Source organism: Macaca mulatta, chromosome 4, assembly GCF_049350105.2.
Source record: "Macaca mulatta isolate MMU2019108-1 chromosome 4, T2T-MMU8v2.0, whole genome shotgun sequence".
NCBI lineage: Eukaryota > Metazoa > Chordata > Mammalia > Primates > Cercopithecidae > Macaca > Macaca mulatta.
In genome coordinates this window covers 139,543,712-139,565,416 of record NC_133409.1, presented here as the reverse complement: position 1 = coordinate 139,565,416, position 21,705 = coordinate 139,543,712, and the positions used below count along the sequence as shown (strand labels likewise).

Below are 21,705 nucleotides of genomic sequence, written 5' to 3'. Positions count from 1 at the left end.
TACTGGGTGCTGGGGATGAATATCTCATTTTAAAAGTAGGTATTTCCATGAAACCCAGCGCCCTGGTAAAATGACACGGAGTCTGTTATTTGGAAAGATGAAATATGGTTATTGGAATTCTGGGAAGGTTTCTAAACTAGACCCTTCAGGATAAAGGTGACTGATATCCATAATGTGGAAGGTTTCTTTAATGAGAAAAAAAATGTTATTAAAGGATCTTTTATATATAGTACTTGGGAAAAGGATTTGTGAAGGGCATAGATTAGTTTTGCCATGGGAGTTATTTGTTCATAGTTTCTAAAATTGTATTGGTCACAAATTATTTTTCTGAAGTCTCCATGGTGTCAGAAAAAAGCCATCTCGGTGTTCGTAGGCAGTAAGCTACTTTTTATGTACTCTATTAGGAAAAGAGTGGTCAAACTTATCTCATTATTCATTATTAAATAGAAATGGTTTTAGAGTGTAAAAAATCTTAGTGGGCAAAAAATCTTAGTGTTGATTTTTATAATTGTATATTTTGACATTTTTTATAACCATTAAGAAAAATAAAACATGAGTAGAATATGAAATCATACTTTCATGAGTTAGGTTTTTAGCTTAATACTTCTTTTAAGATACGGAGAAGTGAGATTTTGTCCCCTGTTTTTTTTAGTGTAGTTAAATTGAGAACGTTCTTTTTTAACATTTAAAAACGTATTGCATGAATGTTATAGATAACCAGAAGTCAGCATTGGGGGCGGGGGTGGCTTATGCTACCATCAGGAGTGTTTTTGTTTCTAGGTAGTATTTTATGATGCTTTATTAACTATTAAATAATTTTGCTTAGGCCTTTTTTTTTTTTTTTTTTTTTTGCTTTAATGCTGGTTTGTATTGGTATATAATAATTGTATGTATTTATGGGGTATATGTAATATTTTGATACATGCACATAAGGTGTAATGATCAAATCAAGGTAACTAGGATATCCATCACCTTGAACATTTATCATTTCTTTCTGTTGGGATGTTTTAGCTCTGATTCTGTTGGTCATGACACTTGAGATTATGCTAAAAATGATAACACTACAATCACAAAGACTTCAAGTACCAAGGTATATTTATTACTCAGACTGTGTGACCAATTCAGATGAGTGGGGTGATAAGTAGAGGGTTCTGCTCCAGGTAGTTTTTTCACACCATCTTATGTTTCCACAAGCTTAGTGTAATGCTTTCAAGGTTCACCACAGCAAGAGCAGAATAGAACTGGCGGATCATGCTCAGTAAATAAATGCTTTGTCTCAGAAATTATGACCTTACCCAAATCTCATTAGGCAAAACTAGTCCTAATGCCTCTGTCCAGCTACAGAACAGGTCGGGAAAGTGTAATTCTCCTAAGTCACAGGGATAGATGAAACTGGGATGTGGATGAGCATTAGAAGTATCTTTAGCAGTGACTTTTTTACATTCTTTAGGGTTATTTTTCCTCCCTGAGTCATTAGGATAAAATGAAGTAATGTGTATGAAAGCACATAGGTAACTATAGATATGTGTGAGGTTCTTTTAATTGAATGCTCTCCTTCGTATAAATTACTGAGCCATGAGTATATCTCAAGCAGAGGGGTGCAGATAGTTCCAGTTCCTTTTCTGTCTGGAAATAATAAAGCTCTCGTATGGAAGACCTACGTATTTCCATGAAGAGGGGTTGTTCTTTCAGTTTCTTGCTTTTTAGAAAACTTGAAGTCTTTTCTGTACTAAAAATACAAAAATTAGCTGGGCATGGTAACTCATGCCTATAATCCTAGCTACTCAGGAGGCTGAGGCAGGGGAATTGCTTGAACCCAGAAAGCGGAAGTTGCAGTGAGCCAAGATCGTGCCATTGCACTCCAGCCTGGGCAATGAGCAAAACTCCATCTCAAAAAAAAAAAAAAACCACACACACACACACACAAACTTGAAGTCTTGATCTCTTGCAGGATTCTATTTTAAAACTAAGTGTTAGACTGTTCTTGCATTGCTATAAAGAAATACCTGAGGCTGGATAATTTATAAAGAAAAGAGGTTTAATTGGCTCACAGTTCTGCAGAGCTGTACAAACATGGCATAAACATTTGCTCAGCTTCGGGTGAGGACCTCAGGAAGCTTACAGTCATGGCTGAAGGGGAAAGGGAAGCAGGCACATCACATGGTGAGAGCAGGAACAAGAGATGAGGAGGAGGTGCCACACTTTTAAACAACCAGATCTCACGAAAACTCACTCTTGGGAGAACAGCACCAAGAGGACGGTGCTAAACTGTTCATGAGAAATCCCTCCCATGATTCAGTCACCTCCCCACCAGGCCCCACCTCCAACATTGGGGATTACAATTCAACATGAGATTTAGAGGGGACACATATCCAAACTATATCAAGCTATTTCTTTATAACATGAATAGTCCAGAGATTGGAATCAGTGTTGTGTTAGTTTTAAAACCATTGGTTATTTCTTTTTTTGAGACAGTTGCACTCTGTCGCCCAGTCTGGAGTACAGTGGTGTGATCGTGACTCACTGCAGCCTCCAACTCCTGGACCCAAATGTTCCTTCCACGTAGCTAGAACTATAGACATGTGCCGCCATGCTTGGCTAACTTTTGTATTTTTGTAGAGACAGAGTTTCCCTATATTGCCCAGGCTGGTCTCAAACTCCTGGACTCAAGGGATTCTCCCACCTTGACCTCCCAAAGTGCTGGGATTATAGGTGTGAACCACTGTACCTGGCCAGCATGTGTGGTACATGCTGAAATTATACTATGTCTATTATACACATGTGAATGAAATTACACTATGTATATTATAATTGTGGCTTACATTTTTTCACTTAACAGTTTGTTTTGGAGATCTGTTCATGTCAATATATATAAGTCTACCTCATTCTTTATAACTGCTGTGTTTTCATAGTTAGGACAGGCCATAGTTTATTTGATTGACCTAATAGTGAAATTAGAAATGGAGATTTCTAGGTGTTTTTTTCTGTAGCAAACAATGCTACAAGGAATACTCTGCACATGTTTGTGTACATCTCTTTGTACATGTTTCAGTAAATACCCAGAGGTAGAATTTTAATTCTGCATGTTATCATGGGGCCTTCAGTATAATGGAATTTCTCTTGTCTACACTGCTGTCTCTGACCTGGGAAAATGACAGGTGGTGAGCAGTAAATATATTCTAGATAATTTAGATTTCTGTAGTTGTCTAAAATGAGCCTTATGTTCTTATTTTGGGAGATTTGTGATTATTCAGTTTGGTGCGGAATGAAATGTAGAAGTACATGGGGATATCATCAGCTTGGCACATAGCTAGCTGCCTTTGCCTAGATGGCAAGAAGTAATAGAACCATGAAGGCTTTGGGGTAATCCATTCAGGTAGGAAACTCAAATTTATATTACTAAAATTTTATCTCTTGGTGCCTATGTGAGTTTTGAGTGTTTTTTCTTAAGGGAAAATTTACATATGTCAAAAGACAAATCTTAATTGTACTTTTTTTTGTTTTGTTTTGTTTGAGACAGAGTCTCATGCTGTTGCCCAGGCTGGAGTGCAGGGGCGCAATCTCGGCTCACTGCTGCCTCCACCTGCTGGGTTCAAGCGATTCTCCTGCCTCAGCCTCCTGAGTAGCTTGGACTACAGGTGCATGCCACCACGCCCGGCTAATTTGTTTTGTATTTATAGTAGAGACAGAGTTTCACCATGTTGACCAGGATGGTCTCGATCTCCTTACCTCGTGATCTGCCGGCCTCAGCCTCCCAGAGTGCTGGGATTACAGGCGTGAGCCACTGCACCTGGCCTTAATTGTACATTTTTGACAGCAGTTAACCTTATATAATTTATATACTGTCAAAATAGAGAACTTTACTGTCTCACTAGAAATTTCCCTGTTATTGGCTCCAGCCCCCTAGGTAACCACTATGTTGATATTTTCACCTTAGATTACTTTGGGTGGGTCTAGATTTTTTTTTTTTGACAGGGTTTTGCTCTGTTGCCCAGGCTGGAGTGCAATGGCATAATCATGGCTCACTGCAGCCTCAACTTCCCAGATTCAACCTATCCTCCTGCCTCAGCCTCCCAAGTAATTGGGATCACATGTGTCTGTCACTGTGCTGGCAAATTTTTTTTTTTTTGAGACGGAGTCTTGCTTTGTCACCCAGGCTGGAGTGCAGTGGCATGATCTCAGCTCACTGCAACCTCCGCCTCCTGGGTCAAGCAATTCTCCCACTTCAACCTTCTGAGTAGCTGGGATTACAGGCATGCACCACCATGCCCAGCTAATTTTTGTATTTTTAGTAGAGACCGGGTTTTGCCACGTTGGCCAACCTGGTCTCAAACTCCAGGCGTCAAATTATCTGACCACCTCAGCCTCCCAAAGTGTTGAGATTACAGGCATGAGCCATTGCGCCCGGGCAACCTGGCTAAATTTTTGTAGAGACAAGGTCTCACTTTGCTACCCAGGCTGATCTTGAACTCCTGGGATCAAGTGAGGCTCTCCCCTAAGCCTCCAAAAGTGTTGTGATTACAGCTATGAGCTACCGCGCCCAGCCTGGTTCTAGATCTTATAAAAATGAAATTGTAGTCCTTTTGTGCCTGACTTCTTCTTAGCATAATGTCTGTCAGATTTATCCATGATGTAATGATTATTAGAAGTTGGTTCCATTTTATTGCTGAGTGTATTTCATTGTATAAATGTGCCACAGTTGCTCACAATCTGTTGTTCTGTGGATGAACATTCAAGTTTTTTCTAAGTTTTGGCTATTATGAATAAAACTTCTATGACCTTCTCTTTTTTAAATATACAACACATTAAAATATTAGGCATTGTTATTCTGTACTTAACCACATTTTAATGTGTTTTATATACCAAATAACATAAATCTTGCACTGTTAAAAATCTGCAACTTTTAATGATACATTTTAGGAATGTAAAAAATGTTATTTATATTAAGACACCATAAGATAGGCCTTCTAAACTGTAATAATGCAGTGAATACTCTTACTTAATACATTGGTTTCAGGATATTACTATTTTTATTCAAGTGTTTTTATGGACATATGTTTTAATTTTTCTTGGATAAATTCCTAAGAGTGGAATTTCTGGGTAAAAGGGCAGGTATATGTTGAACTTAGTAAAAACTGCTAAACCTTTTTTCCAAAATGATTTTATCTTCTCCTCTAGTAATGTACGAAAGTTCCTGTTGTTTCATATCCTTACCGATAGGTGATGTTGTCAGACTTTTTTTTTTTTTTAAAACAAAACAGGAAGAATGTGTTTAATACAGTATGAAATATTTCTTAATTGCAATTATTGTATTATTCCTTACAGAAAACATACAAAGTCCTTAAAATAATAACCTCATTTAAATTTAAGTTTAAAGCATCGTGCTATTCTAATTATCTGCCAGCGTATACTACATAGACTGTTTAATTTGCCATTCTATTTAATGATATCTCATTATAGTTCTTTTTTTCTTTTTAAAATTAAAAAAAAAGTTCAATGCTCTTTGGGTATCTATAATGATACCCGAATTTTCCTTAAGGACAATTTTCCATGTGCTTATTGCCCATTCATCCAGCTTCTCTTGTGAAGTTATTGTTAAGGTCTTTTGTCCATTTTTGGGTTGTTTATCTTTTCATTATCTTTATTCACTTTTGGAGTTCTTTATGTATTCTGAATACAAGTCCTTCGTCAGACTCATTTTGTGACTATTTTCTCCTAGTCTGTGACTTGTCTATATGGTGGCTTTTGATGACAGAAGTTTTTAATTTTGATGTTGAGTTTACCACTTTATTTTCCATGATTATTGTTCCTGTGTCCAATAAATCTCTGCCTTCTCTCAAATGGCAAAAATAGTCTCTGTGATTTTTTTTTTTTTTAAGACAGAGTTTTGCTCCTGTTGCTCAGGCTGGAGTGCAATGGTTCAATCTCGGCGCACTCCAACCTCTGCCTCCCGGGTTCAAGCGATTCTCCTCCCTCAGCCTCCCAAGTAGCTGGGATTACAGGCATGTGCCACCAAGCCTTAGCTAATTTCCTATTTTTCGCAGAGGTGGGGTTTCCCCATGTTGGTCAGGCTGGTCTCGAATTCCTAACCTCAGGTGATCCACCCGCCTAAGCCTTCCAAAGTGCTGGGATTATAGGCGTGAGCCACAGTGCCTTTTTTTTTTTCTTTTTTTTTTTTTTTCCCTGAGGCGAGTCTTGCTCTATCACCTAGGCTGGAGTACAGTGGCACAATCTCAGCTCATTGCAACCTCCACCTACCAGGTTCAAGCCGTTCTCCTGCCTCAGCCTCCTGAGTTGCTGGGACTACAGGCACACGCCACCACGCCCAGCTAATTTTTTTGTGTTTTTAGTAGAGACAGGTTTTCACCATGTTGGTCAGGCTGGTCTTGAACTCCTGACCTCAAATGATCTGCCCACCTTCGCCTCCCAAAGTGCTGGGATTTGCAGGCATGAGCTACCGTGCCCGGCCTCTCTCTAATTTTTTCATGTAAACTTTGTGATTTTAGACTTTGTCTGGGCCTATGATCTGTCTCAATTTTTTATAAGGCTTGAGGTAGATAGAGGTTAAATTTCATTTCTCGACATATGGATATTTAGTTGTTCCAGCATCATTTCTTCCTCTCCCCATTGAATTGCCTTTTTGTTTGCTTGTTTGTTTGTTTTTGTTTTTTCTGATATGGGTTTCCGCTCTTGTTGCCCAGGCTGGAGTGCAGTGGCGCTATCTCTGCTTACCGCAACCTCCGCCTCCCAGGTTCAAGCAGTTCTTCTGCCTCAGCCTCCCAAGTAGCTGGATTATGGGCATGCGCCACCACGCCTGGCTAATTTTGTATTTTTAGTGGAGACGGGGCTTCTCCATGTTAGTCAGGCTGTTCTCGAACTCCTGACCTCAGGTGATCTGCCCGCCTTGGCCTCCCAAAGCGCTGAGATTACAGGCATGAGCCACCTGCGCCTGATCGAATTGCTTTGATATCTTATAAAAAATCACTTAACCATAAAGTGTGGGTCTATTTCTGAACAGTAATCTAATTCATCCATTGATATATCTAATGTCAAAGACATTACTTTGATTATTGCAGCTTTGTAATAAGTCTTGAACCGATTAGTGTAAGTCTTCCATTTTTGTTCCTTTAAAGTTTATTTTGTCTATTTCATGTCCTTTGCATTTTATAAATTTTAAAATTGGTTTGTCACTTTCTGTTTTTAAGAAAGACTGCCAAGATTAAGATTAGGATTGCACTGAATCTATAGATTAGTTTGGAGTAAATTGGCATTTTAACAATACTGAGTTTGCCAAATCCATAAACATTTTATCTCTCTCCATTTATTAAGGTCTTCTTTAATCCCTTTTAGCAAAGTCTTATACTTTGTATATAGAAGTTGTACATGCCTTTTGTTATATTTATTCCTAAGTAATTTATGATATTTTTCCTGAATTTCAGCGTCCATTTATTTTCTGCCGTTATAAAGAAATACAACTGGTTTCTGATATTAACTTTTACCCTGTGACCTTGTTAAATTCACTTACTAGTGCTGGTGTTTTTGTTTTGTTTTTCGTTTCTTAGGATTTTTCTGTATATGTTTTCTATGAATGGAGACAGTTTTACTTTTTCTTTTCTAATCTTTTTGCCTTTCTTGTGCTTCATTGCTCTGGTGAAAGTGGATATTCTTTCCTTGTTCCCAATCTTAGGGAGAAATTCAGTCTTTCACTATGAAGTATGATGTTAAGTATAATTTTCTCATGTAACTTTTATCTCATTGAGGAAGTTCCCTTCTATTCTTAGTTTACTTAGGTTTTTTTTTAAAAAAATCATAAATGACTATTGCATGTTGTCAGGTACCTTTACTGCATCTATTGAGATGATCTTAAGTTTTTCTTTTTTATTCCATTAGTCTGGTTGATTGCATTGTTTGATTTTTCACCTTTTTTTATTACTGGATGAATCCAGCTCTATTATCATCAGTTATAACTTTTGTGTATTGCTGGATTCAACTCATTAATGTTGTGTGAAGGATTTTTGTCTCTGTGTTCTATAGAATATACCAATCTGGCATTCTCTTGTAATATGTTTGTCTGGTCTTGGTTGTCAGGGTTATACTGGCCTTGTAAAACAAATTGGGATATATTTCTTCTTCCTTATTTCTGGAAGTATTTATGTAAAATTGGTATGACTTTCTTAAATGTTTAATAGAATGTACCAGTAAAATAAATCATCAAGGCCTAGGGTTTTTTTGCAAGGGAGTATTTGGTAACAATTCAATTTATTTGATATTTATTAGGGCATTTAATAATTTTATTTCATCTTCTGTCAGTTTGGTACTATATATTTTTCAAGGACTATATTTCATATAATGTCAAATTGACATAAAATTTTGCATATTTCCTTTTGCTTTTGATGTCTGTGGTATCTATAATGATGTCTCTTCCATTCCTGATAATAGTAATTTGTATTTTGTCTTTTTAATCAATTTAATTAATATTTTCAAACAATGAGTTTTAAGCTTTGTTATTTTTGTCTTTTATCTATTTTTTTTTTAATTTCTACTCTTATTATTCTTCCTTCTATTTAGTATGGATTATATTCTTATATTTTTTGACCCATGGGTTATTTAGAAATGCATTGCTTAACTTCCATGTATTTGAGACTTTCTTAGATAACATACTGTAGCTTATTTCTAACAAAATTACACATTCTGTAAGGTTTCAGTTTTGAATTTAATTGAAACTTGTTTTATGGGCCCAGCAAGGTGGCTCACACTTGTACTCCTGGCACTTTGGAGGGCTAAATTGTGTGGGTAGCTTGAGCCCAGGAGTTCAAGACCAGCCTGGACAACATGTTGAAACCCCATCTCTACCAAAAAAATACAGAAATTAGCTGGGCATGGTGGAGCACACCTGTAGTCCCAGCTATGTGGGAGGTTGAGTTGAGCCCAGGAGGCAGAGGCCGCAGTGAACTGAGATTGTACCATTCATTGTACTCTAGCCTGGGTAACACAGTCAGACCTTGTCTCAACAAACAAAACTTGAAACTTGTTTTATGGTTTGGCAACATGGTCAGTCTTATTACATATGCATTTGAAAAGAAGGTATATTTTGCAGTTATTTGATATAATTGATATGCTTATAATTATTAATGTATTTGTTGATTTAGGTCTACCATTGCTATTTGTTTTCTGTCTTTTTTTTGTTCCTCTGTTCCTAATTGTATGCTGCCTTTTGGGCTAATTAAAATTGTAGCATTTCGTTTTTATTCTTTTTTTGGCTTTTTAGCTGTTCTCTCGCATGTTTTAAAATGGTAATTCTAGGGATTGTAATATGCATCTTTAACTTAACAAAGTCTGTTTTTACAACCTCGTGTAAAATAAATGAACCTTGCATTTATAGTTACATTTATTCCTCTCATCCTTTGTGCTTGTTGTCATGTATATTGCACCTATAAACTTTTTTTTTTTTTTGGAGACAGAGTCTCACTTTGCCACCCAGGCAGGAGTACAATGGCACAATCTCGGCTCACTGCAACCTCGCCTCCCAGACTCAAGCAATTCTCCTGCCTCAGCCTCCTGAATAGCTGGGATTACAGGCGTCCACCACCACACCTGGCTAATTTTTGTAATTTTAGTAGAGACATGGTTTCACCATGTTGGCCAGGCTGGTCTTGAACTCCTGACCTCAGGTAATCCACCTGCCTCAGCCTCCCAAAGTGCTGGGATTACAGGCATGAGTCACTGTGCATGGCCAAAATGTTATAAACTTTACAATGCAATGTTACAAATTTTGCTGTCTTTTAAAAGACACATTAGTCTTTCAAAGACATTAAGGAAAGACAGGGAAACATACGTATAACCATTAATATTAACCCATATATATCTTGTTCCCAGAGATTTTCATTCTTTCCTGGACTAGAGGTTAGGAAGCTTTTTCTGTAAAGATCCAAGTAGAAAATACATTTGCAGTCTTTGTTGCATATTCTTCTTAATTTTTTTTTCTTTCTTTTTTTGAGATGGGGTCTTGCTCTGTCCATTTCCCAGGCTGGAATACAGAGGCATAACCACAGCTTACTACAGCCTTGACCTCCCAGGTTCAAGCAATCCTCTCACCTCAGCCTCCCAAGTAGCTGAGAATACAGGTGCATGCCGCCATGCCCGGCTACTTTTTAAATTTTTTGTAGAGATGGGGTCTCACCGTTTTGCCAGGACTGGTCTCGAACTCCTGGACTCAAGCGATCCTCCCGCCTCAGCCTCTCAAAGTTCTGGGATTACAGGCATGAGCCACCAAGCCCAGCTGCCTTCTTTTTTTAAATAGCTGTTTAAACATGTAAAAATCATTCTTATGTTGCAGGTTGAACCAGAGGCTATGGACCATTGTTGTTGACTTTTACTGTGGATACTAATTATTAGTTATCTCAGTTTATGTTTATCTGAAAATGTTTTTGTTGTCTATGGCCATACCACCCTGAATGTGCCCGATCTCATCTGAAAATGTTTTTATTTTGCACTTATTTTTTCTCCCTTTTTTTATTCTGGGAAAAACATACTCTTTCTCTACATTCTCATGCAACACTTCTGACACCAGGTATGTGAGGTTTTTTACTCTAAGGATTTCTCCAACTCTGAATTCTGGCTGGATATCTCACGATTTAATTCAGTTCAACTCTGACTCTGTCTACCTGGTGTTGTCAGAATCCAAAGGCTAAGAGCTCAGTTTCACAAGTCTGCCCCCTACTTTCGACACCAGTTGCAATTAGTGGTCACCTATACTGCTGATTGACTGGCTATGTATTGGGGTCTCCATTAGCTCTTCCTTGGATTGGATTAAATTGCTAGGATAGCTTACAGATATAAAGGATACAGAAGAACAGCCAGATGGAAGAGACTTAATAGAGCAAGGTGTGGGAGAAAGGGTGAGGAGCTTCCATGCCCTCTCTGGGCATACCACCCTCCTAGCACCTCAGTCCCAGGGTGAAGTTCCAGCAACTTGGAAGTTCATTAAACCTTGTTGAATTTTTATAGGGGCCAGGCATGGTGGCTTATGCCTCTAATCCCAGCACTTTGGAAAACTGAGGTAGGAGAATCACTTGAAGCTACAAGTTTAAGACTAGCCTGGGCAATATGCCAAGATGCTGTCTCTACAAAGGAAAAATAGCCAGGTATAGTGGCTTGAGCCTGTAGTTCCAGCTACTCGGGAGGCTGAAGTGGGAGGATTGCTCAAACCCAGGAGTTTGAGGTTGCAGTGAGCTGTGATCAGGCCACACTGCACTCCAGCCTGGGTGACAGAGCTAGACCCTATCCCAAGAAACAAAACAACAACAACAAAAAAGAGTTTTTGTAATAAAGAGCTTAATCTCCAGCCCCACGCCTCCCCTCTTCCCAGATTTTGGTGGGTGAGTCTGAAAGCTCCAGCCCTCTTGGTCGTGGTCTTTGTGGTAACTGGCCCTATACTGAGGCTGTCTAGGGGTCCTGCGCAAGTCACCTCACAAGCATAAACAAGCATAAATTTCTCACCATTAAGTGATGTTAGCTGTAGGTTTTTTGTAGATATTTCTTATCAAGTTGAGAAATATTCCTCAATATTCCTCTTCTGCCGAGAGTTTTTATTATGAATGGGCATTGCATTTTGTCAAATCCTTTTTTTTTGTTCCAAAGACAGAGTTAGAGTCGCCCAGGCTGGAGTGCAGTAGTGAGATCATAGCTCACTGCAGCCTTAAACGCCTGGACTTGGGATCCTCCAGCCTCATAGCTGGGACTACAGGTGCACCACCACACCCAGCTAATTTTTATAAAAAATTTTTACAGAGATGGAGTCTTACTTTGTTGCCCCAAGTGGTCTAACTCCTGGCTTCAAGCGATCCTCTCACCTCAGCCTCCCGAAGTGCTGGGATTACAGGTGTGAGCCACTGTACCGACTATCAAATGCTTTTCTGTGTGTAATTTTTCTTCTTTAGCCTGTTAATGTGATAGATTTATATATTTTCAGATGTTGAGCCAGCCTAGCATACATGGGATAAATTCTACTTGGTCATAGTGTAGAATTCTTTTTATACGTTGTTGGATTCAATTTGCTAATACTTTGTTATTTTCATGAAGCAGATTGGTCTGTATTTTTCTTGAATTGTCTGTGTCTGATTTTGACATTAGAGCGATACTGGCCTAATAGAATGAGTTAGGAAGTATTCCCTCTGCTTCTGTCTTCTAGAAGAGATTGCATAGAATTAATGTAATTTCTTCCTTAACCATTTGATAGAATTCACCAGTGAACCCATGCAAACCTAGTGCTTTTGGTTGTGAAGGTTAGTAGTTATTGACTCAATTTCTTTATTAGATATAGGCCTGTTCAGATTGTTTGTACTCATTTTTGAAGGATATTTTTCCTGAATATTTAAGTCTGGATAGACTGTTTTCTGGTTTTTTTCCTTTTCAGCATTTTAAAGATCTTGATCCAATGTGTTCTGAACTCCGTTGTTTTGTTGATGTTAGCTGTTACTCGCATATCTTTGTTACCTTGTGTGAAATGTGTTGGTTTTTTCTAGCTGCCTTGAAGATTTTCTTGTTATTTTTTAATATTAGCAGTTTGACTATGATAGGCCTAAATATCTTTTTTGTATTTATTCTCTTGAGGTTTGTTTTTAGCTGATGTCTTCCACCAAATTGGTAAGTTTAGGTTATTATTTCTTCAAATATTTTTTCTGCCTTTGTTCCATTCCTAAGACTCCAGTTACACAGTAGTATACTTGAGTAACTAATTAGTACATGTATTAATATTATATAAAATAATATATGTGTAATATGAATATATTTACATAGAGATAGATACTGCATACTCAAAACATTTTAATAAAAGGGTATATGATTGTAAAAGCTTGGAGATGATGACTTTAGACAAATCACTAAGATCTCGGGGATCCTTGAGTGCTCTAGATGCACTGGCTTTGGCCCTACATACTTTTAATACAGTAGTCAACAATACTATAACTGTACACAGTTGTCTTTTCTGTTAAATGATGGCTAAATGAGGACAAGGCTCTAGCTTTACTTTTCTTTATATGAAAGCAAAAAGACAGTGACTCTCAGATTGATATTTTAACATCCGCAAATATTGTCTATAAGAGGCAAACTAAAATAGAAAGTCATTGAAAGTAGGAAGAGAAACAGTTAAGAAAAAAAATACCAGGCAAATAATATGATACAAAAGAAAATTAAAGTAGCAGTTTTCATATAAAAGACACAAATAGACATTGTATGCTGGTAAAGAGAACAGTAGGTAAAGAAAAAATATCCATAATGAACGTTTATGCACCTAACTGTAGACTGTATACAGCTTTGGTATATATCAAGTGATAACTAGTAGGACTGCAGGGAGAAATGGAAAAATCAACAATTCTAGTTAAAGACTTTTAACACCTTCCTCACAGGAAGTGATAAAGAAGATTAAAAAGCAGAGTGATCTAAGATTTGAACAATAAAATTAATAAACTTGCTATCAAATATCTAGAGAACTCTGCCCCAAGAGAATGTGTATTCTTTCAAGTACAGACAGAACAATTACAAATTAATCTGTATAGTACTGGCATAAGGATAGACATAGATGAGTGGAATAGAAAAGAGAATTAGGCCAGGCACGGTGGCCCATACCTGTAATGCTAGCACTTTGGGAGGCCGAGGCAGGCAGGTCACTTGAGGCCAGGAGTTCGAGACCAGCCTGGCCAACATGGCAAAACCTCATCTATACTGAAAACACAAAAATTAGTTGGGCATGGTGGCACACATCTGTAGTCCCAGCTACTCAGGAGACTGAAGCAGGAGAATTACTTGAACACGGGAGGCGGAGGCTGCAGTGAGCTGAGATCACATCACTGCACTCCAACCTGGGTGACAGTGAGACTCCGCTCAAAAAAGAAATTTGGAAGCTCTTCCAACCCAATCCTTTTGGATTTTTGTGGAAACTTCATTACATAACCGTGATTGATTACATCGGCCGCTGCCGATCAGTTCACCAGTCCCCCGAAGTGGGGGTGGGGCTGAAAGTTTCAATCCTTTAATCATATGCTTGGTTCCCTTGGCAACCAGCTTCCATCGTAAAGCTGTCTTGAAGCTCCCAGCCTTTTAGAACAAAAGATTTGGCCAGGCACAGTGAGATTACAGATACTTGTAATCTCAGCACTTTGGGAGGTTGAGGAAGGATTGCTTGAGCCCAGGAGTTGGAGACCAATCTGGGAACATGGTAAAACCCCATCTCTACAAAAGATACAGAAATGAGCCCAGCATAGTGGCATGTACTTGTACTCCCAGCTACCAGGGAGGCTGAGGTGGGAGGCTTGCTTGAGCCCAAGAGGTTGAGGCTGCAATGAGCCATGAGCGTGCCACTGCCCTCCAGCCTGGCTCAATAAAAAGAACAAAAGACTCTTGTGTCACCCAGGGGATTTCTGTGTCTGTAACTAGGGTTAAAGACTAAATTTTAGCACATCTGCTAACACCCTTATCTACAAGAGTTTTAGGAGCCTGGTGTTAGGAACCAGGGGCAGGAACCGACATAGATTTCTTATTTTACAATCCCCATTTCATTTCATGGAATTGTCTAGATTCTCTTAAGATATGATCTATAAATGTATCTAACTGGTAGTATGAAGAAAGCAAATGAAACAACTCAGGGCACCCCAAGCAACCTTTTGAAACCCTTACTCTTCAGTCAGGATAGCTCATGGGCCATATGTGTTGTGCGAATACCAGAAATAGGAGCCATGTGAGGAGACCTATATCATCCTGTTCAGTGAACCCATAGAATGTTTAATTTCCCTTTTTAGTTAAAATTTAAGTAGAAATGTAAGTTCAAATATTGTCTTCTTACATTTCAGTTGATATTTTTGCCTTTCTAGGAATGCATACATATCACTTTGAAGACCGTTGGTCTCAAATACCTGTTTGGAAGAAGTTATTTGAAATTCCAATATATGAATCTTAAGAATTCATAAATATTTTGAATCTATTCCTTATACATCTATGTATTTTAATGTGTAATGTGATTTCCACAAATCTATGGGAAAACACACCATTACATTAAAATTTACTGTTCTAATAATATGTACACCTCCGTTATGGAGAAGCAGTTCCTTAAACTGCTTTCATTGATCAAAAGATCTGACAGATCTTTGGAAATGATACTTCCTTTTTTAAAACACCAAAAAACTTCACTATTTTCATTCTTTTAGGATGGATTCCAATTTGAAATAATTCTGTTGTGAAATATATAGTTATTTTCTGACACTCTGATTTTTTTTTTCTTTAACTTTACAGAGACTGTGCAGTTGATCCAACTTGTGTTTTGTGCATGGAGTGCTTTTTGGGAAGTATTCACAGAGATCATCGATATAGGGTTAGTAATGTCCACATAATAACCATGCCCAGTATTGTATTTTATAATAAATATCTTTTCTTTCTTTTCAAAATGCAAAGATTTAACACTAAAATGGGGGGGAGGGGTTTAAACAGTGTGTTTATTTAAATACCACTGGACGTAGGATGGCAGTGTAGAAACAAATTATGAATCCACACTTCTTGGAGCATATGATTTAAAAAAGATAATAGAGATATCAGCTCTTCTGCATTGGTTTTCAACTAGTTTGTTTTTGCTATTTTTTAATGTTTATTAAAGAGGTATCTATTACAATGTAGGAGAAGACCCAACTCCAGCACATAAGACCCACCAGTTGTCAGTACTTTTCAAAAATCAGGTATGTTTGTTTGCTTTTAAGTCAGGGACACAGATAAATACAGATTATTCCATATCCTGTCCTGGTTCCTCTATTGGAAATTGAAGACAGACCATGGAGATTCAAAGGGTAGGGAACTGCTGTTAGATGGAACTTTTCACCCTAATCGTAAAATAGAATGGTAGAGAAGGAATATTTTAATATTATTCTTAATTCAGGAGCTGTCCTGGGTCAGAACTTTTCCTTCTGTTTGTTTTTATTTACTGTACCCAAGAGTTCATAATAATGAACTAAAACAGCTACAGGGCCGGGCACGGTGGCTTATGCCTATAATCTCAGCACTTTGGGAGGCCAAGGCGGGCGGATCATGAGGTCAGGAGATCAACACCATTCTGGCCAACATGGTGAAACCCCATCTCTACAAAAAATACAAAAATTAGCCAGGCATGGTGGCGCATGCCTGTAATCCCAGCTACTCGGGAGGCTGAGGCAGGAGAATCGCTTAAACCTGGGAGGCGGAGATTGCAGTGAGCTGAGATCGTGCCACTGCACTCCAGCCTAGGCAACAGAGCGAGACTCCATCCAAAAATAAAAAATAAAAATAAATAAATAACCAGCTACAAAATTGGGCTATTTACATTCTTGTCTGTTCATCAGTCTCATAAATCAGTAAAAGAGGCCCAGTTTCCTTTAAGCTGTTCTGCCTATGTTTGGTAACTGGAACAAGCACGTGTCATTTTCCAAATGACTCCTACCCATGTTTCTTGGCATATATCTTTGCATTCCCTGGGAATAGTTGTCATTTATGGGGTTACATTAATTATATTGTGATGTATAACACAATTACTTACTTTGGGCAGAATATAAGAGGGCTTATTCTAAAATTTGCTGTATCTAATACCTGTTAGTAAGCCCTTCCTCATACTATCTTAAGAAAAGCAGAATTTCTAGTCCACCAATTATTAATTCTGGTTCTGTGATGCCAGATTTCTCAAATCATTGCCCTTTCTTAAGGAAGTGTGAATAATTCCTGAACCTTGCAGGTGGTAAAGAGTTTTTATTATTAGGCAGTCTACTTTTGTATTTCCTGAGCCCCTATTACCTGTCCTTTCAAAGAGTGGCTATTTAGGGAGTATTAGAGAAGAAAAATTAACTATTTCTATAGTCTTTGTTGGTTAATTTCTCCAAAGCAAATGCAGCACTCTTAGACTCTAGGAGACAACAGCTATAGGAATCTGTACAACCCCCGAGTCTATTGTGTTTATAGCATCACAACCTGTAGCGTAGATACCAGCATTATACCAATTTAACCAAAACCCAGCAGGAAAACCCTTGTGATCCTCATGATTTTCCTAATTAAGGAAGTCATATAGGCAAACATATCCTCTTCTAAATATCTGTAGCTAACATTACAAAGTAGCTTATTTTATTTTGAAATCACTTCGATTAGTTTATAAGCTTATTTAAAATAAACTTTAAAACATTGAGAGGTTTGGCATTTTATCTAATTTTATGCCTCCAAAGAAATTAAACACTTAAGCAATGGTATTTCTTTAGCACTTGATATTCTTATTTATTATCTGATAGCCCTCAGTAAATATTTATTGACAAGATACTTTACAATTTTTTTCCAAGATGACAACATCAGGAGGTGGAGGTTTCTGTGACTGTGGTGATACTGAAGCTTGGAAAGAGGGTCCTTACTGTCAAAAACATGAACTTACCACCTCTGAAATTGAGGAAGAAGAGGTAAAAGCATTTTCACAAAGTTGTTTTTAACCCAAGTTTGAAATATTTTTAGAAATAGTCATTAGATGATGTGAGAAATGGATAAGCAAATAGTACTTCCACTATTGACAGTGACTAGTTTACTTTGAAAGTTCTTTGCATTTTGTGGATGCTCTATGGTTGCTAATAGTACACAGTTGAAATTCTAGAAATTTCGTTTAATTCTGATTTTTTATTTGGTTGGGGTTTTGTTTTAAGCATACTTGAAGTTTATTTGAGTACTAATTTATGATTGAGAGGATTGTTTTTCCCATATGTGTAGACCAGTTAACTAAGTTGAGTTTTGTATATCTTTATTATTACGAAGACTTTTGGAGCCAGATAGCTTTCTTTTCTGTTACCGTACATGACAGCCAATCCCAATCATCATCTCCTGGTTTCCATTATCATTGGTTATGTGATGGGACCATGTGTGGTGGTGATGGCTCAGTACAAATAATTCTCACTGCTCACTATGTTTTTCAAATTGTTGATCCTGCATTATTTTTCTTTTCTTTTTTTTTTTTTTTTTTTTTGAGACGGAGTCTCGCTCTGTCGCCCAGGCTGGAGTGCAGTGGCCGGATCTCAGCTCAGCTCACTGCAAGCTCCGCCTCCCGGGTTCCCGCCATTCTCCTGCCTCAGCCTCCCGAGTGGCTGGGACTACAGGCGCCGCCACCTCGCCTGGCTAGTTTTTTGTATTTTTTAGTAGAGACGGGGTTTCACCGGGTTAGCCAGGATGGTCTCGATCTCCTGACCTCGTGATCCGCCCGTCTCGGCCTCCCAAAGTGCTGGGATTACAGGCTTGAGCCACCGCGCCCGGCCTGTTTTTCTTAAATGGATTTCTAATGGAATAGTAGACTCCCACAAAATAAATGCTTAAATTCCTGTGCTTTTTTTAAACTTCAACACCTTTCCATATATTTCTAATAACTCACTTAACTATAATTATACAATGATAAAATCTTTCAATGGTATGCTACAGTAGATTATGTTTTATTATTTTTAATTGACAATAATTGTATGTATTTATGGGATACAGTGTGTTATTTATGGGGCACAGTGTGATATTTTGATACATATATACAATGTGTAATGATCAAATCAGGGTAATTAGCATATCCATCACCTCAAACATTTAACATTATGTGGTATTGGAAACTTTCACCATCCGCTCTTCTAGCTATTTGAAAATATACAGTAAATTGTTAATTATAGTCATGCTATAGTGCTATAAAACATTAGAACTCATTCTTCCTGTATAGCTTTGTTCTTGTATCCATTAACCAACCTGTGGCAGTCCCTCTTCTGCTACATTTTATGACAATTTGTTGTGTAGTTCGAGATCCTTCTTTCAGATTTTATTATTTCTAAATGGCAGGGGAATAGGTACACCCAAGTACTTCTACCTTGTTAGTAGGCCTGATACAGATTTGGGGCAAGTGGACGTTAATAGTCCTTCCTCGGCCAGGCAGAGTGGCTCACACCTATAATTCCAACACTTTGGGAAGCCAAAGCGGGTGGATCACTTTAACCCAGGAGTTTGAGACCAGCCTGGGCAAATGGCAAAACCCCATCCCTACAAAAAATACAAAAATTAGTTAGGTGTGGTGGCACACGCCTGTGGTCCCGGCCACTTGAGTTGGGGGTGCTGAAGTGGGATCCGCTTGAGCCATGGGAGGCAGAGGTTGCAGTAAGCCAAGATCATGACCCTGTCTTTAAAAAAAAAAAAAAAAAAGTTTTTCCTGGTACCCATACCCTACAGGTCAAATATATTTTATCAGAATGACCAAAGTTTTTGATGTACAAATCAAAATGTTTACAAAATGATTCAGTGCTATGGAAAACATGTTTTGTTTGTGTTTCATTTGCTTTGTGAAAGTGTTCTGTAATTTGCTATAGTAAGATTCCAAAACTATTTGCTATAGTAAGATTTCCAGATTTTTCTACTTCTATTGGAGAAGCTCCATTTTTATATAGTTGATTGGAGTTCTGTATGTAGAAATACAGGACAAATAAAGATATATTTGAAAAAAAGAATTATGCTTTAGAAAAAGGTTAAAAACCACTGGTATAAAACTTTAGGACTGTGGGAGAAAGTGTATATATGTATATCCAAGCCATATATCCAATAAGGATCTAGTATCCAGAGTTTATATCTTACAATTCAACAGTAAAAAGATAACCCAATTTAAAAATGGGCAAAAGACTTGAATAGACATTTTTACAGGGAAGATATTTGAATAATCAACAAACACATGAAAAGATGCTAAACATCATTAGTCATTAGGGAAATGCAAAATCAAAACCACAGTGCGATACTGCTTCGCCCTCAGTAGGATGACTATTAAAAGTAATAACAAGTGTTGACAAGGATATAGAGAAATTAGAACCCTTGTATATTGCTAGTGGAAATAGAAAATGATTCAGTGCTGTGGAAAACAGTTTGGCTGTTCCTCAAAATATTTAACATTACCATATGATTCTGAGTTTCACACCTAGATATATACCCAAAAGAACTGAAAATCGAAGTTGAGCAAGTATATGCACACACATGTTGTAGAAGGTAGAAACAGCCCAAATGTCCATCACTGGATGAATGGATAAACAAATTATGATAATATACATACAGTGGAATATTTTTCGTCCATGAAAAGGAATGAAGTACTGATACATGCTACAACATGCATGAACCTCTAAAACATATTAAGTGAAAGACACTAGACTCAAAAGGTCACATATTGTATGATTCCTTTTATATGAAATATTCAGAATAGATAAATCTGTAGAGAGAAAAAGCAGATTGGTAGCTGCCAGGGGCTGGGGAAGAGGAAAATGGAGAGAAATGGCTTAGTAGGTAAGGGGTTTCACTTTGGAGTGATGGAAATGTTTTGGAACTAGATTGTAGTAGTTGCACATTATAATAAGTGTACCAAGTACTACTGAGTTGTTCACTTTAAAATGGTTAATTTTATGTTCTATAAATATCATTTATTTGGAAAAAATTTATTTATTTGGAAAAAATAGGACTTCTGTTACCTTTTTTATCCTTGTGTTAGAGTAGACTTAAAATAATTTTCCAAGAAAAAGTTTTGAATCTGCCTACATTTGCTCTGTTGGCTTTATCCTCATACATTGTCCAACAGACTAAGCTCCAGTTAATTTCCTGAATTTTAAGAAGATGCCAACAAGCTCCCCTGCCTACCCAAAAGTCATACAATCCTGCCTGGAGAATGTGTACTCCTGGAACTAGACAAAGAATAAAGCCTTCCAAACTCTACCATTTAATTTATATTTAAGAGTTTATTTAAGGCCAGGTGCAGTGGCTCATGCTGTAATTCCAGCCCTATGAGAGGCCGAGGTGGATGGGATCACTTGAGCTCAGGAGTTCAAGACCAGCCTGGGCAACATGGCAAATCCCCATCTATACAAAAATTACAAAATTTAGCCAAGTATGGTGGCGTGTGCCTGTAATCCCAGCTACTCAGGAGGCTGAGGTGGGAGGATCACCAGAGCCAGGGGAGGTTGAGGATGCAGTGAGCCATGATCACACCACTGCACTCCAGCCTGGGCGACAGAGTGAGACTCTGTCTCAAAAAAAAAAAAAAAAAATAGGGTTAACAGAAATGAAGTCAGCCGGGCGTGGTGGCTCACACCCGTAATCCCAGCACTTTGGGAGGGCGAGGCAGGCAGATCACCTGAGGTCAGGAGTTCGAGACCAGCCTGACCAGCATGGAGAAACCCCGTCTTTACTAAAAATACAAAATTAGCTGGGCGTGGTGGTGCATGCCTGTAATCCCAGCTATTCGGGAGGCTGAGGCAAGAGAATCGCTTGAACCTGAGAGGCGGAAGTTGTGGTGAGCCAAGATTGCGCCATTGCACTCCAGCCTGTACAACAAGAGCGAAACTCCATCTCAAAAAAAAGAGAAATGAAGTCTTCAAGGATAAGACTATAAGATATTAAGATAGCATTGTGTTTAGCATACCTGTTCCCAGTAACTATTGAACAAAATTTTTTTGTCGTATATTTAGCCTACATCTTCAGAAAAAGCTGGGGGAAACCTGCTGATATACAAGTACTGTGTAAGAGTTCTACAGGTCTTCTCATCTCTTTGCATTTGGGGGTGAGATAGTTCTTCATTGGATAGGACAGGGTTCAGCAAGCTCTGACTCCTACAGGTCAAATCTTGTCCGCAACCTGTTCTTGTATCTGTTTTTAAATAGTTAAAGAAAATCAACA

At 38.0% G+C, this 21,705-nt stretch overlaps 1 protein-coding gene across 12 annotated transcripts in view; it reads left to right on the top strand.

Moving 5' to 3' along the window:
- The window catches only part of UBR2 (ubiquitin protein ligase E3 component n-recognin 2), a 130,254-nt gene that overhangs the window by 13,291 nt on the left and 95,258 nt on the right, over positions 1-21,705 (top strand). For all 12 annotated transcript variants that reach the window (XR_013416375.1, XR_013416378.1, XR_013416377.1 and 9 more), the window contains exons 3-4: positions 15,286-15,364; positions 17,337-17,450. Coding sequence is in view for 4 of the 12 variants with exons in the window: in XM_015136358.3 (XP_014991844.3) it covers positions 15,286-15,364; positions 17,337-17,450 (193 nt within the window). In the remaining 8 variants the exon portion in view is untranslated. The remainder of the gene's footprint in view (positions 1-15,285; positions 15,365-17,336; positions 17,451-21,705) is intronic.